This window comes from Nicotiana attenuata, unplaced genomic scaffold, assembly GCF_001879085.1.
Source record: "Nicotiana attenuata strain UT unplaced genomic scaffold, NIATTr2, whole genome shotgun sequence".
Taxonomy (NCBI): domain Eukaryota; kingdom Viridiplantae; phylum Streptophyta; class Magnoliopsida; order Solanales; family Solanaceae; genus Nicotiana; species Nicotiana attenuata.
The window spans coordinates 154,884-172,154 of NW_017671690.1; the positions used below are offsets into that span (position 1 = coordinate 154,884).

Below are 17,271 nucleotides of genomic sequence, written 5' to 3' on the forward strand. Positions count from 1 at the left end.
TTATTCTTTACGCATTTATTTTCAAAAAAAATAAATAAATACAAAACTCCTTTTTCTTCTTCTTTAATTTCTCAAAATAAAGATAGCAACTAATCAAAGAACCTCAATCCATAGTAAGGATAGGTAACCTATGAGATTCAGAGGCATAATAATGGTATCTAACTAAAAAGACACAAAGCATTTTGGATGTGGTTTTTAAAAATAAAACTGCAAAGAAAAAAAAAAAGAATGGAAGGAAAAAAAATAAGAATCCTTTTTTATTGAAGGTTATTGAAAGAGACATAAAAAGCATTAGTAGTTATTCTCATCTTCGTATAAGAACGGTACTCTCACCTCTTTAATTCTCTCTTATCCCTTGAACAACAATAACAGGAAAATCAAATGCATAAAATAGCAAGCACATAAAATGATTAATAAGGGAATATGCACAAAAATCTATTGCCTGCAATTTTGAAATAAAGGAATAAGGAAAGTCAGCATCCCATTCCGCACAAACAAAAAGAAAGAAATTGAGAATGAACTATCAGAAGTCCCAATCTCCTTTGAAATTAGAAGGAAAAAAAGTTACTTTAATCAAGACAACCGTAACATCAAAGTAGAGATTTCAATAGTTTTATTTATCCATCTGCAATTTCATATATTGATGTGAGACATTTTGAATACAAACAATAAGGCAGGTACTCAACAATGAGAAGGAAAACTCATTACCAATATATGCTACATTAAAATTTATATGGTAAAATAGTAGTAAGGCATGGAAAGAAATACATGATTATACCTTCACGAATGAAAGATCACAAAAACTTTTTAAGACATACAAAAAGTAAATGGGAAACCAGTTAATGTTTAGTACGATTCAAGTCATTCCAAACCAATTTAAACTCAAGAAAAATGATAAAAAGTATAAGGCATAAAACACGTATCAAACTACTTAAGGTAGAAACTATGAAGACTTACAACTTCATTTTTCTTCTTTCCTTCCGGCCATGGCGGTAAGAATATAATTCAATCTTGGAGTTCACAGTTGAGTAACTGTATAGAGAAAAATACAAATAGTATTGACATAAGCAAAATTTGATTTATCCTCAATATCTAGAAAAGAAACAATATTTTGTGCAACTTCCAAACGGCTAACGCTTTGCCTTTTGATCTATCCAGCATTTATGCTTTTGGAATATGATAGCTTTGAATAGTGATAGCCATTTCTTCAAACGTTTTTTCTTGCATTAATGCGTGAGCATTGAGCATTTAACTGCATTAAGTTATTGTTTTATGTTGGCATGCATATATTATAGCTTTCAATATTAATTCTTGACCAGAAAATGAGGTAAAAAGCCAAAAAATTGTAGAAAAAGATAAATACCATTGCTGGCCATAGAGAGGTGTCACGTCACCTTCTCTATTCCCAACTTTGTATATATATATATATATATATATATATATATATATATATATATATATATATATAGATGTGTCAAAAAGTAAGTTGGAGATGACACTTGTTATAGCATGTCACCTTCACGTGACATCAGCATCTATGTGACCTTTTTGGGCTTTGAATGAAGGCTCATCTGTCTGTTGCATTTACGAAGGTGTAGAAACATATTTATTGTAAAAAAGTGCAAAAGTAGGGGTAAAATAAGACTTGCAAAAAGGATTGCAAATCTTCCCATTGCCGGTACAAGGAAATAATCCTGGCTTTTTCGTGAACAGAGCTAAAAGTCAACTCTTTAGACCACACAAAGCAATACAGCTCACCAAAAAGAACTCAAAATTCCAAAACTACCCTTAGAATAGATGTTAATTCAAGGAGGCACACACGACGACCATGAGGTGCTTTACTTTACGACCATAGTAGTAAAGTAATAATAAAGTAAAGTAATATATCTCTAGATTCTCTTCCCTCTCAAAAGGGAGACATATTTAACTAGAATATATTACAAATTTTCGTATTTCACCTTACCAGGTGTCCCTTGTATTCAAAGATTTTGTTTACCCGGTGTATTAACCTAATTGTTATTATTATTATTGTTATTACTCTCACTAATTACTAGTAGTAGGAGACAAGGAGTAGTATTCTTCCTTTTTGATTTTGATGATTGCAAAGTTACAATTCTTGGGAGAGTTTTCGCATGTGATAATCGGATATGAGGCGCAATTTTTAAGACAGAAGAAACCATATTTCTATTCAAAGATCGAACTTTGGTACTCTCCTCCTCGAATTCACAAGCATTGATCGAGCTTTGAGCTTTCTCATATGGGTATGTCTTCTATCTTTCTGATGCTCCACTCCACTTCCATAGTTCCCAATTCACATTCTAAATGATCTGCTTTTAATAAAAGAAATGCCATGTAATAGTTCTTCAGTTTTCCGTCTTTCTCACGGTTTAACTATATGTTTTTTGTTTTCTGGCCATTGGGTTTCAGTTGTTAAGTAGTAACTTATTTCAAATTACATTGATTTCTTAGAGTGGATAGATTTCCTTTAGTTGTTTGTTTACTTGGCATAGTGTACATTAGCTTAAATTGAATTCTCTTCAACAAATGGAAAAAATTGATGAATTAGTAAATGTAATTGGGTTGCAACCATGAATGTTTTACAGTTAGAATAGATTTTCTATGCCATTTTCGAAAGCGCATGCATCTATGGTTGGTGCTTGTGGTTGAGGGGTGGTTTTGAACTTATAAAGAAAAGGGCAGCCCGCTGCACGAAACATCTTGGATCCGGGAAGGGACCCCCCCCCCCCCCTTTATTGTGTAGCAAAAAGTAATATTTTCCTTTTTTTTTTGTTGCTATTCGTAAGTTGATTTACTTTTATCTAATCAAGCAACGACGGATACACGTTATGTATTATGGGTGCCTAAGCACCCATCGGGTTTTGGAGACAAACACTATTATTTATATAGAAAAAACTAGTAATTTACACAAATATATTAACTGAGCACCCAATCTAAGTAGCAATTTCCAAATTAAAATCAGTTGAGGACCCATGATTTAAAAATCCTGGATTAGCCACTGCAATCAAGAGTATAGCCCCTTGACTGTTAGCTTCAGATCATAAGTGGGGTTTTCTGACTTTATATCTGTGTTCTTTCAGATAAAAGTGATGAATGTTGTTCAACTCACCTCATTGATGGGGATCGGATATTCAATGTTACTGGACTTGAGAACTTCTCGAAGGAAGTTAAACTGGCAGAGTGCGGTCTTTCATATGCTGTAGTATCCATTATGGTCCCACAAAGTAGTGGTATGAACAATTTCTTGGAAATGTGAACGCTTATCGTTCATTTCGCTCTTTTTGGAATCTATTGACTTCAATTTAACTTGAAAACTTGAAACCCAAATGTCTTCGGAATCTATTTAGTTGGAGTAATCTATCCCCCGTAAATGATGTTATCCCATTTCAAGATTTTATTAGCTCTCTAACTTTGACTCGACAGCCAACCTTTTTGGTTTTTTGGTTCTTTTGGTTAGCTCTCTGCCCTGGATAATGTACTTCTTGTAATGGAGCTAACCCATCTTCTTTTGTACTTTTTGCATCTTCTTGATGCCTGTTATATAACACCTTACATACAAGAATGTAACTTGGAAATGTTGATCCTTCGTGAACAAAATGTCAAAAGCATCCTAAAGCTGATTCAGATCTTCCTGTGCATGTTTTGGAAGGGCTCAATTTTTGGACCTCTCCTTAATCAGGATACCTTTAGCTCTACTGACTACGGGTCATTTTGATTACTCTTAGACATTGATTTTTTTTTTTTGAGTTGACGCTATTCCATAAATGCCAATTTTGACAAACTTTAACCATGATTATGACAGGGAAGAGTACGCTGTTAAATCATCTTTTCTTTACCAACTTCAGAGAGATGGATGCTTACAAGGGAAGGTCAAACTTTGGAAGTTATGTTATTAATGCTAATTCTCTGATGTTCTATTGAAGTGAGCTGAAAGGATTTACTTCATTTCAGGTCACAAACCACGAAAGGTATTTGGATGGCTTGATGTGCTGGAATTGAGCCTTGCACCCTTGTTATGGATTTAGAGGGCACTAATGGTGTGTGGTTGTAAATGCTTAAAAAATGATTACTGACTTTCCTCTTTGTTGCTCCATTCAATGCAATTCTTGTGACCAGACACATATTACTCTCAATTCATATCTGCATGTACTGCTGTATAATATATTTGTATTCATTGTTATCGCTAATATGAATCAGCTGTTTGTTACTAGTTAAAGAGGACACCAACCAATTATTTGCTTGATTCTTTATTAACCTTGTTGTCTCGTATTGCTTTTAGAATTTAATGTATCCGGCTCCTTGACCTATGAAGACAAATTTAAGACTAGTAGCTTTCTCTCGGCCAGTGTCTAGGACAATGCTCCTGACATAATGCTGGAAAAGTTCTCACTAATTGGCTTGTGTATGAGACATTTGATTTTGCTTCCCGTATTGTCTGTGTCAATGTTGTAATATATTTTTTTTCTTTTTTTATATTCGTGGTTTCCAGGTATCGCTTTTGCGAACCCGACTAGTTGTACCCACCGGGTCCCGCTGTTTCAAGGCGGGTGCACCACGGTTAGTTCCACGGGGCCCTGGAGACGCGGCCGGTTTGTAATGCCTCCAGTGGCCCTGCTGGGGCTCGAACTAGCGACGTGAAGGACTTTGTCCTCAAGCCTTTACCAGCCGAGCTACCCCTCAGGGTTATCAATGTTGTAATATCCATCTTCAATCATGTATATGAAAGAGATAGATTTGGAGCCGCCAAAATTCCAGCTACCAATGCTCATTGAATGCTCCCTTCCCATCATTTGTCATGGAGTGTTATAACTGGGCATAGAGCTTATTGTTTTCTCATTCAGACTTTATTTTCTTTTTAGGATGACACTGCATTTGAAAAACAGAGCGCCCTGTTTGCACTTGCTGTTTCCGATATAGTGCTAATCAACATGTAAGCTTCCTTTAGTGTCTGAAGTACATAGACTTGACATAAAATAATACCAGCAAAAATTGAAATAGACAAGTTGATCAAATGTCTCAACATTCAGGTGGTGTCACGACATTGGCCGTGAGCAAGCTGCAAATAAACCTCTTTTGAAGACTGTTTTCCAGGTAAACGTAGAAAAAGTTACGTTTTTTTTTGTATATCCTGGATCAATTTACTGATTTCTTTATGTTAAACAGGTCATGATGCGGTTATTTAGTCCTCGTAAAACGACATTGATGTTTGTTATACGTGATAAAACAAGGGTAGGTTCCTTCCTCTCTTATAAATGGAGTGTTCACATTTAACTGCAAATTGTACAAAGACTTCAATAAGCCAGTTAATTTTCCAATTGAATTTTGTAGACTCCACTTGAGAATTTGGAGCCTGTACTACGGGAAGATATTCAAAAGGTACTATATGCACAACTCTTCTTATTATGTCTTGTCTTACAAAATCAAATATTATTTTTTGTTCACTTCTCTTGGATATAGATTTGGGATTCCGTCCCAAAGCCGCAAGCTCACAAGGAAACACCTTTAAGCGACTTCTCTTATGTGAGTCTCATTATGATCTGTCCTAACCTTCTTACTCTCTCTTTTATGTCTATGCATGTTCATGTAATGAAATCGATTGACATTCCGGGTCGAGGTTGTGCCTCTTTCTAGTTATGAAGAAAAGGAAGAACAATTCAAAGAACAGGTACTTTAAAGTAAATTAGTGGAAACAATGATCATTTTTATCTTTCTTTTTCTCTTTTAAAAAGTTTAATTTCTTAGAAGTGGTTGCTTTGCCACTATGGTTTTTCTTTTTCCAGTTTAATGGGCTTTGAGTTGCTTATTTCTGTTCATTCTTGTTTTCTTCTGTAAAGTATAGAGACAATAGAGAAATCTCTCTTGTGTTGTATTCAAGAAATAACAAGTATATATACAAGTACATAGAGCCTTAACTATGGAAAGAATCAAAAAGGAAATTTTATAAATCTGCTGTGAATCCCTATAATTATGCTAGCTATGTATATTGCATAAGATTATGTCTACATTCAGATTATGTCTACATTCATTATCTAACACTCCCCCTCAAGCTGGAGCATAGATATTGATCATGCCCAGCTTGTTACAAAGGTAATCAACTCGAATTCCATTCAACGCCTTTGTGAACAAATCAGCCGGTTGCTCTCCTGTCTTCACGTAGCCAGTGGAGATCAAGTTCTCCTGAATCTTCTCACGAATAAAATGGCAGTCAACCTCAATATGCTTAGTTCTTTCATGATACACCGGATTTGACGCAATATGGAGGGCAGCTTGATTGTCACACCAGAGTTTTGCTGGTATTGGATGCTCTAACCCAATTTCAATCAACAGATGATGTATCCACATAACCACATAATCTCACATGTAGACTGTGACATAGCTCTATACTCGGATTCTGCACTAGATCGAGATACAACACTTTGCTTCTTACTCCTCCATGATACCAAGTTTCCTCCAACAAAGACACAATAACCTGTAGTAGATCTTCTATCAATTTTCAATCCACCCCAGTCAGCATCTGCAAAACATTCAATACGAGTATGATTGTGATTGCTATATAATATGCCAAGTCCAGGAGCTCCTTTCAAGTAACACAAAATCTGTTCCAAAGCTGCCCAATGTTTGACCGTTGGTGCAGACATGAACTGGCTAACAACACTTACCGCAAAAGCAATATCTGGACGAGTCACAGTAAGGTAGTTTAATTTCCCAACTAACCTCCTGTATCTCTCTGGATCGTCAAAAGGATCACCATCATCTTTCATAAGATGCACATTAGGAACCATTGGAGTACTGCAAGGTTTAGCTGCCAACTTTCCAGTTTCTGCAAGCAAGTCAGAATGTACTTTCTCTGAAGCAAAAGATTCCCTCTTGCTTNAGTCTCCCATTACTGACTGCAGCCTATTTGTGAGCATTTTGGAAATAATTTTGTAAATAATAGTGCAACAGGATATTGGCCTAAACTGCTTTATAGGAGAAGGATTTTTCACTTTTGGGATCAGAGTAACTGTTGTCCTATTTATTGGTTTATACATTATACCATCATCAAAGAATTTCAGAACAGCTGTTGTAATGTCCTTGCCAATTATATGCCAAGTCTTCTTGTAGAAGTAGGCATTGAAACCATCTCCACCTGGTGCTTTTGAGTCACCAATCCCCTGCAAGGCTGTCTTCACATCTTCCTTAGTAAAAGGGGCTATAAGCTGAAGCTGTTGTGATCTTTTAAGTCTTGGACCATTCCTCATTATGCTAGGATTAATAGTAGGCATGTTGTTAGTTGATCTCCCTAATAATCCTCTATAGAACCCCACTATCTCCTGTTCAATGCCCTCTGGATTGTTGATCAATCTTCCATTGCTATTTGTTAAACTCTTTATTTGGTTTTGTGCTACTCTCCCTTTCATGCTTGCAAAGAAAAAAGCTGTGTTGGAATCACCTAGTTGAAGCCATTGTATTCGAGACCTTTGCTTATAGATGCTCTCTTCTATATTACTTCAATTCTCTAGTTGCTGCTTTGTGTTTCTCTCCACATCAAACATATCAGCTGCTGTGTTAGTTGTTCTCATCTGTGCTTGAATGTTTGCTAATTCTTCCCTTAGCTGCTGCACCTTCTTTGTTGTATTGGAAAATTCTCTCTTGTTTAACCTTTTCATCTCTTCTTTAATCTGCTTCAGATTACACCATATATCCTTCATATTTCTATTCTCCTTTTCCCATCTGCTTCTTATTATTTCTTCAAACTCTGGATGCTTAGTGAGACAGTTAAAAAACTTGAAAGGTCTCCCTTTATACTCCATTCCAGACTCCACCTCTATACATAAAGGAGAGAATCAGATGATACAGGTACTGGTGCGGGACATGTATCATTTGTCTCTCGCCTCCGCGAATAAACTTGAACAATTGGAGGTCTTGCTAGAGCAGGTACTGAAGGCATAATAGTCGATCGGTGCTCAATAGAAGAACTGGGAGATCGAAGCGTATCATCTGATTGTTCTGTCAAAGTACGGGTAACCTGATATACTAGCCACTCATCTTCCTCCCCCTGGCTTGTAGAAATGGGAGGTGCATAGAAGAATGGTGTAGTCTCTAAAAATACCACATCAGTTGACACTAAATATTTGCCAAGCTCAGTAGAATAACATCGATACCCCTTCTGAAGGCGAGAATAGCCCAGGAAAACACACTTCACCGCCTTGGGATCCAACTTGGTAAGAGATGGTCGAACATCTCGAACATAACATGTGCTTCCAAACACCTTAGGTTCCACCGGAAATAATGACTTATTCGGAAAAAGAACACTATAAGTCACATTACCATCGAGTACACTAGATGGCATGCGATTAATCAGAAAACAAGCCGTAGAAACCGCATCAGCCCAGAACTGTTTAGGAACCTTCATTTGGAACAAAAGTGCTCGAGCTGTCTCAAGTAGATGCCGATTCTTCCTCTCAGCAACTCCATTTTGAGAGGGTGTATCAACACATGAAGACTGATGTAATATACCATGTTGTCTCATGTAGGACTGAAATAACTCTGACATGTATTCTTTAGCGTTATCACTCTTTAGAGTACGTACTGAAGCATTGAATTGAGTTTTGACTTCAGCACAAAAGGTAGAAAAATGAGTAAACACTTCAGAGCGGCTCTTCATAAAGTAAATCCAAGTCATTCGAGAAAAATAATCTATAAAAGTGACAAAATACTTATGCCCAATTTTAGAAACAATCGGACATGGTCCCCAAACATCAGAATGGACCAACTCAAAAGCTGACTCGGCTCGCGTATTAACCCTTGGACTTAACGAGATGCGATGGTGTTTTGCAAATCGACATGACTCACAATCCAATGATGAAATATTCTGAAACTGAGGACAGAGCTTCTTTAACAAAGGCAAAGAGGGATGTCCAAGTCGACAATGTGCTTCAAAAGGAGACACGATACTAGAGCATGCAACAGACCGTGGCTCCCATTCATTAAGAATGTAGAGATCACCAGATATATATCCTTTACCAATAACCTTCATCGTCTTAAGATCTAAAAATAAACAATGATCGGGAAAGAATGCAACACAACAATTAAGGTCTTTGGTAATTTTACTAACAGAAATCAAGTTAAAGGCCAAGTTTGGTAGACTTAATACATATGACAGGGTAATAGAGGAAGTTGGTTTAATAGTCCCAGATCCAACACTGCTACAAGTTGATCCATCAGCTACAGTAACCGGAGAGGGTGCTTTATGTGAGCGAAAGCTAGAAAAAATATTTGGATTACCTGTCATGTGATTTGTAGCACCAGAATCGATCACCCATTTATTGGAAGAGGTGATAAGACATGTTTTATCTGACCCAGCAAAGGCAGTAACTGAAGAAGATTCCTTAACTGATTTATGATATTGAAGGAATTTTAGAAACTCATCCGAAACCAAGATTGTTGGACTAGGAGTTGTTGCATTATTATTCTTTACCATCATTTTTTTTTTCTTTCAATAACAAACTGATTAAACTAACAGAGGTCCCCGAAGCTAAAAGATACTCAAACAGATCCTGGCAGATACGAAATCAACAATCTATTGAACAGGATTCAACTTTAATAATCCACTCAACCAAATCAGAGAACCAAACGAATTTGTCCCCAACTCAAACAAAATTAGAGACCAACAAAGTTTCTGATAAGGAAAGATCCAACAGACAATATCAAGTCACTAATCGCTCACCACAGTGAGTCAAAATTAAAGATGCAAGCTTCTTACATAGGCAGCCTCCAAGAAAAATACCACAGAATTAAAGAAATCGAATAACCAATAAACCAAACTCAAACCTGACCAAACAAAGTGAGAATACGATCTGGTCTGAGGTTGTTCTTTGCCAAAATGTGGTTCTATGATCAGAGAACCACCACAAGTCAACTGGAAATGTCAAAAAGACCTCAGATTAGCTTCCGGCCAAGGAATTTCTGGCAGCGGATTCGACTCAACTCCGGCGAGCAGTAGACCTGCTCTGATACCATGTAAAGTATAGAGATAATAGAGAAATCTCTCTTGTGTTGTATTCAAGAAATAACAAGTATATATACAAGTACATAGAGCCTTAACTATGGAAAGAATCAAAAAGGAAATCCTATAAATCTGCTGTGAATCCCTATAATTATGCTAGCTATGTATATTACATAAGATTATGTCTACATTCAGATTATGTCTACATTCATTATCTAACATCTTCATAAGGTGGCTAGTCTAAGAGACCGATTCTTTCATTCTATTGCACCTGATGGGCTTGCTGGAGATCGTCGGGCAGTTGTTCCTGCTTCAGGCTTTTCATTTAGTGCTATGCAGTGCAGCATGAACTTTTCTATAGCTGTGTGCTTGTATTTTTTCCTACGCCTACCAAATTTTGCGACCAAATTTCTATCATTTCTTATACACTCTCTTGTGACAAAGTCTAAAATTGCATCTATGATACCAAAGAATGTAGGAAGCCTGTAATTTTGTTTGGAGAGAAGCTACTACACTAAAACTACAAAGTTGCACTTCTACAGCGGTGTAGATCTGTACAGAATTCTCTTTTTCCTGTTGATGTAAATTGATGTTTTTTCTGTTCTTGAGACATGTTACATCAGTTGTGGTGTATGTATTTCATTAATAAGGACATGTGCACTTGGTCAGTAACATTCTTTCTTTTCAGGTATGATGCTGACGCTACTTTCTTTGATGATGGAGTAAGATCCACAAAACGGAAGCAGTTGGAAGAGAAATTGCTGCAGGTAATGGTGGAAAAAAATAAAAAAGAAAAAAAGACGAAAAAGAAGTATTATTATTATTTTTTCATTTATAATATTAAGTTAGATAATGTAACCAATTGGAAGAGAAACTGCTGGAGGTAATGAAAAGCCAGTGCTGGGCATTTTCTAAGCCTTTTAACCTTTGAAGGTACATTTTCTGATTGCTTTATCTAGTTACTTATCCGTTCTCCTATTGCAGCTTGTCCAAGAAGCGTACCAATCTATGCTGGGACACGTAAGATCTCGTACTTCGGAAAGATTCAAAGAAGCATTTGATAAGGCACTAAAGGGAGGTAAAGGGTTTGCTGTGGCTGCTCAGGACTGCACCGAGTTTTTTATGTCCCACTTCAATGAAGAATGTGCAGGTACAAGATATAGCCTGCTATTGCTGCCCTGCATGATATAATATATACGGAAAAGGGCCAAAATTACCCTTCAACTATCGGAAATAGACCACTTTTGCCCTTCGTTATCCTTTGGTATCAAAATTACCCTCGCCGTTTGTAAAGTGGACCACTTCTATCTCTTAAAACTAACCGCTGTCCATGTCAGCATATATAGGTGGAAAAAACACCCACCCATTAACCCGTCCCATTTATCCATTAACCCGTATTTTATCCCGCGGCCCGTCCCTTTATCCCCTTTCCTTTAACGCTGTAAGTAGAGGACTATGTTAGACGGGGAAGGCTGGGGAAGGCTTTGCCTGTAAATGACTGATATTATGCAGGGATTAAATATTGAGCTCAGTCACAGCGGATTAGTTTTTGAAATATGACTACTAGTACTATTTTGCAGATGCTGTTATTGGGCAAGCAAATTGGGATCCCTCTAGAATAAGGGATAAGCTCAAGCGTGATGCAGATGCTCATATTGCTGAAGTTCGTAGTGCCAAGCTGGCTGAAGTTACAACCCTCTATGAGGTACGAAGTTTGAGAACCTGGATTTTTTAATCATTGTAGTACCTATCAAAAAGTAAAGTTCATTTAATCCTTTGGTAGTGCTTTCCTGTTGCATTTTGACATTCAAATAATTTGTAGTTCGCCTATCCCTCTATCAATCTAGGAAAAAAAAGGAATGTTTGTGTTTTCCCTTTCTTATGTGGGGAGTTTGTCATCAGCCAGCTGCAGCTGAGAGCTGGATTGCTGCATTCATTCATGAAATAAATTGAAATGTTGATTGTTTTTAAGGAATCTTATATTATAACAAGCAACACCGAGAACTATATTTTTAGATCCAACTGATCTTTCTAATTTCCGCCACTTATAGTACTAATGTTATTCTTGTGTTTCCCATTCTTAGATGTTACTATTACCCGTTGTTTATTTTGCTTCGGTTATCTTATTTTGCTGGCTGCTGTTATTGTTTCTCTTTCTAAAGCTTCTCCACCTCCGTATTTCTTTATCGTCTGCTGTGACCATGCTTTCTTTGAGCCGAATTAATACTATTGAAGAGGCAACCAAAAATATAAATAATAATGCCTTCGAATGTATACTGATGAAAGAGGTTTAGAAGATCCAACTCACCGGTAGTGAGTTTCTTACTAGCCTTAAGATACTCCTTAGCAGAGGGCGCATCCTTCTTAACCAAAAGATTAAGCATCATAGGTGTAGCCTCAAACAAACTCTGTATATCATCATATGGATATGCTTGCTCTTCAATCATCTTTTGTAATTCGTATAATTTATCATTATCGTACCTGTCTACTTTAGATTTACGCAACAATTCCAACACAACACTTTGGTATTTGCTAATATTAGTTTCTTCGGTAATATTTAATCCTTTATCCTTGGAAATATCATTAAACTTCGGTTCGAGCATCAGGCGATAAAATTTCTTTAAGAAATTTCTCATCTCAGGGTGTGTATCCGCATTATAGGAACGGCTCAAATAAAGGGTCCTGCCCTTCCTAATATCATTCTTTCTACCATTACGGTAACAGACACAAATCATTTGATAATCATATCTCTATTCAGTACAATAACCCATGATTAAGTCTATGTATCGCTCGCCTAGCGCCAAAACCAATAGCCTAAATCAATTTAAGCTAAATGACGTATGTATATTAATTACAGGGTGATCGGGTTTTATTCCCTATCGAGTTCAAAATATATGAATATCATTTTTTTTAAGAGAAGAAGAAAGTCTAGCCGGAATAAACTTTTTTACCTAAGCAATAAACTACATGAAAGCAAGCAGAGGAAGCGGAGAGGTACTTGAGAGAATGGAGGGCAGGGGCCCCTAATCGAACGCAAGGAAGAAGAGTGGGTTCCCCTAAGTAGTTGGAGGCGTCTTCTTTGAACTCAAAAACAATTTCACTTGAATTCTTCTTGTGAGTGAATCCTATCAACTAGATTTTTCCGAAATTGCGTAAGTAAAGAGAAAGAGATTCGCTCCTTCTGTCCCCGATAGGGCATCAATTTGGAACTAGAATTATCCACAGCAGATCCGAAAGCTTTAGAATTTTTCAGAGAACGATGGCCAGCTGAAGGTATGGATGAAAGAAAGAAAAAAGCTTTTCTTCTTTCAGTGACGCTTAAGCTGTCTTGTCTTTATGTGCATTCCTTTTATTTAAGACAGCCTGCCAGCAAGGGGAAGGATCTCAAGTCCGAGTGGAAGGCTATCCCACAATCCTTCATGAAAACCCTCTTTAAAGCCTATATCATGTCGTTTAAGGCACAATAACCGTCTTCCATGTTAGATTCATCGTTGGACCTTGTTACCGTGCCGAAAAAGACGTTATAGCGACCATCCTGGGCCTTCCACGATTGTTGACCTGTCTCGGACCGGGGAAGACGTTCTTCAAGACAGGACATAGGGTACAGAAAGGATCATCTAAGGATCTTGTCTGGACCGAGATGTGTCTTTCCTAAGCAAGACGGTAAAAAAACAATAAAGACTTTTACGAATACATAAGACCTTCTTAGGAAAGTCTCTATCCTTCTCTTACAGTCAATCATTCCTAAAGTCCAGACATTGAAGACAATAAAGGGGAATCTGCTATCTGATTGCCCTGTAGGCCCCATCTCCATTAAAGTATTAGCCAGTGCTTCTTTCCGCCGATTAGATCTGTGGAATCCAACCTTAAAGGGAAACTCCACTCTATGAATCATATAAGAAGAGAGGTTGCCCGGGACAGGGAGAACCTTTCCGGCAATACAGATTCCATATCCAAAATGCTCGGAAGGAACCTTCGATATCCAATCCCACGTGGAACCTGCCCTAAGAGCGGTTTTCGAGACAAAAACTGGTCATTCTGTGGATCCGAGATAGAACTCCGGTTCTGCAACTCCTTCCCTTGATAGCCTTGAGTTGGTTACACCGCACCGGAAAAGCACTCTCTGGGAAATCCGGATCTTTCTCAGCAGGGACAGTACCAAGGATATCAGGGTTAGATAACTTTTTCTTCTCTGGTAGTCTAAAATCTTTCCAATGAATGAAAGCCTATACCCGAAAGACGGAAACCTTCTGTTTGCTTGCCATTGCAATATCGGAAACCGCAGGAAAGAAAGCCCCGACCTGGTATTTTATTTTGACCGGCAGAAGCTAAACCCGAACCAAACCCTAAGCAAAGAAGCGATGTGCCTTAGTTCAGTCTCGAGGACGGGATAATAGGGGCGTAGCACCGAATATGTCGGAGTAGTCCCACCCAATAGCTGGACAAGCCAGTAGTACCAATCAAGGAAGCCTTGAACTCTAGAGCTTTCTTTCCTGATGGGGACTAAGAAAAGGAGACGAATATAGCTAAACAGCTGCAGCAGAAAGAACGAAAAGCCAAAGGTCAAGGTTCATAGCGGTCTTTTCAAGAATAGGGGCAGTATTTTGGAAAGAGTTAAGCGCAAAAAAGCGACGAGGCCTCGCTTGACCGAAGCGAGAAGCGTGAAGCGAAGCGCGCACTTTTTTCATGTGAAGCGCAATTTAACACATAAATAAAAAAAATAAAATAGGCATAGATAAATGGCTAAGAACTCATTAAAAATAACATATTAAGCACTAGCAGTTAATTTTGACGAACCAGAACAGTGAGCACTAGCAGAAAAACAGAGCAGAAAACAGAAAAACAGAAAACAGAGCAATAAAACCAGAAAAACAAAAGCATAAACCAGAAAACAGAGCATAGTTTTAGGGCACAAAAACAGAGCAATAAAAAGTGAAAAAAATAGAAAGAAGAAGAGAAAAATAGGGCAGAAGAACAGAGCATAAATTAGATGTCTAGAACAGAGCAATAGAAAGTGAAAAAAATAGAAAGAAAAAGAGAAAAAAGGAGTAGTAGTAGAAGAAGAAGAAGAAGAGAGAAGAAGAAACTTACAGAGAACTGGAGAAGAAGCAGTCGTTGGAGCAGCAGTCGTCGCTGGAGTTGGAGCAGCAGAAGAGCGTATGTTTATTTGGCAATTTTTTTAAAAAAACCCTCGCAGATGCCTTCACGTCGCTTAAGCACGCTTTTTTGCGTTTTTTCCATCGCGGCGCTTCTCGCTTAAGCGGTTAAAGCATGCGCTTTTTTTATGTGAGTCGCTTTTATAGCAAAAAAGCGATAGAATAGCGCCTCGCGTCGCTTCAGCGCTTGAAGCGAGCGCTTTTAATAACACTGAATATGGGAGTACAGAATAAGGGGTTTGCAAGACAAAAGAGAATCCGCTGGAACTACGGACAATGATAGTTTACTCAATTCCCCTCTTACTATTTAAAAAAGCGGAAGAAAATGAAATTCCACCAGTGTGTATGTAAGACAACCTTAATTCTATATGTTAACACTTTGGGCAAGCCAGAGCAAGACTTCTCTGTGGGAATACCCAGCTATCTCCTACTTTAAATAGAGAAAATCCCTGGAATTCTCTAATGCCGGGTATTATGTCTAAAAAACTGCGTATTGCGATCTCCGCTGACGATCTTTCTTTTCTTTTCATACGATCTATTCTTGGGCTAGAGCGTTAATATAGCTTTTCTCTTTTATATGGGATAGGGCTTTGGAGAACTCCTAGAATGGATTCCCCTTATGTGATATCCTAACTAGTGAGTGAAGAGCCACAAAAGCACCAGTCAGGAACTTTTTAAAAAAGGACCGAGAACTACATAGGGTCTGAGACTCACTTCCTTGAAAAGAGGGAGAGGGGTTATGTAGGCAGTAGCCGTTCAAGAAATGTAGCGGTTGCTCGACCAAAGCCGGTCAATAAGACAGATCCGGATCCTAGTGCTTTCGAGATGGTTCGATCGATAGCAAAGATAGGGAAAGAGCAGAGTTCCAACAAGCATTAGCTCTCCCTGAAAAGGAGGTGATCCAGCCACACCTTCCAGTACGGCTACCATGTTAGGACTTCACTCCTGTCACTAGCCCCGACTCGGGCATTCCTTTCAGGTGCAGTTGACGTACAATTTAGGTAATTTATAAGGACTAAACGTACTGATGAAAGGGAAAACTTAGGAAAGAATAGCTAAGGGGAATCCTTCGTTTGAGGAAAGAGATGATAAATTCAATCATGAAAAAACCAGTTTGTTATAGCTTCTCTACCTTCACAAAGTAGGGGTAAGGTCTGCGTACACACTACCCTCCCCATACCCCACGTGTGGGATTACACTTGGTATGTTGTTATTGTTGTTGCAACTGTTCTTTCTAATGTAATTATATTGGCACTAATGGGAATTTTTTTCCTTCAGACAAAATCGAACGAGGCATTAGCTGGACCTGTTGAGGCTCTTTTAGATGGAGCTGGTGATGATACATGGCCAGCGATAAGAAAGCTGCTTCAGCGTGAGACTGAAACCGGAGTCTTGGGTTTCTCTACTGCACTTTCTGATTTTGAAATGGATGAACAAGCTAGAGATAATATGGTTTCAAGACTGAAGGATTATGCACAGGGAGTAGTTGAAGCAAAGGCAAAGGTAGAAGCTGGAAGGGTTTTGGTTCGCATGAAGGATAGGTACAGACATGAGTTGCTCTATTTTCACTTTTACAGAAAAGTTGATGAAGAAGAGTTACTGACCTGAAAATTATTGACAGGTTTTCAACATTATTTAGTCATGATTCTGACTCAATGCCACGAGTCTGGACTGGAAAAGAAGATATCCGAGCAATTACCAAAACTGCTAGATCAGCTGTATGACTGACTAGATTAAGCTTCCTCATTTGGATGTGATTTCAGGTTTGAGTATTACATTTCAGTCTGTGTTGACTCCTTCAAATGTTCTCCCAGTCTCTGAAGTTCCTGTCAGTTATGGCTGCGATTCGCTTGGAAGATGAAGGTGATAGTATAGAGAAGACACTAGCCCTTGCTCTTGTGGACGGAAAATCAGGTGCTTCCACCTCAGAGAGCTCCACATCTGTTGATCCTCTAGCCTCTAGCCTCTAGCACTTGGGATGCGGTAATTAGCTTAATAAATGACGTGGTTTGTGTTAGAAGTTTTTGCAAGCAGAAAAAGTAACCAAAGAGGGGGGGGGGGGGGGTGGGGGAGAGAGACTCCGGTAAGTCTGGATCGACCCAACAAGAT

General features: G+C 38.1%; 1 protein-coding gene across 1 annotated transcript in view; it reads left to right on the forward strand.

Annotated features, from left to right (window-relative positions):
* The first annotated feature begins 1,849 nt into the window (after positions 1-1,849).
* LOC109209708 (protein ROOT HAIR DEFECTIVE 3-like) overlaps positions 1,850-17,271 on the forward strand; it is a 24,397-nt gene continuing 8,975 nt past the window's right edge. The window contains 16 exon segments of the mRNA XM_019373025.1: positions 1,850-2,261; positions 3,099-3,248; positions 3,821-3,887; positions 3,970-4,055; positions 4,878-4,948; positions 5,046-5,109; positions 5,182-5,247; positions 5,347-5,394; positions 5,476-5,657; positions 5,660-5,683; positions 10,695-10,773; positions 10,991-11,156; positions 11,587-11,711; positions 16,441-16,703; positions 16,784-16,880; positions 16,977-17,131. Of these exon segments, the coding sequence (XP_019228570.1) occupies positions 4,053-4,055; positions 4,878-4,948; positions 5,046-5,109; positions 5,182-5,247; positions 5,347-5,394; positions 5,476-5,657; positions 5,660-5,683; positions 10,695-10,773; positions 10,991-11,156; positions 11,587-11,711; positions 16,441-16,703; positions 16,784-16,880; positions 16,977-17,131 (1,343 nt within the window). The 5' untranslated portion in view covers positions 1,850-2,261; positions 3,099-3,248; positions 3,821-3,887; positions 3,970-4,052.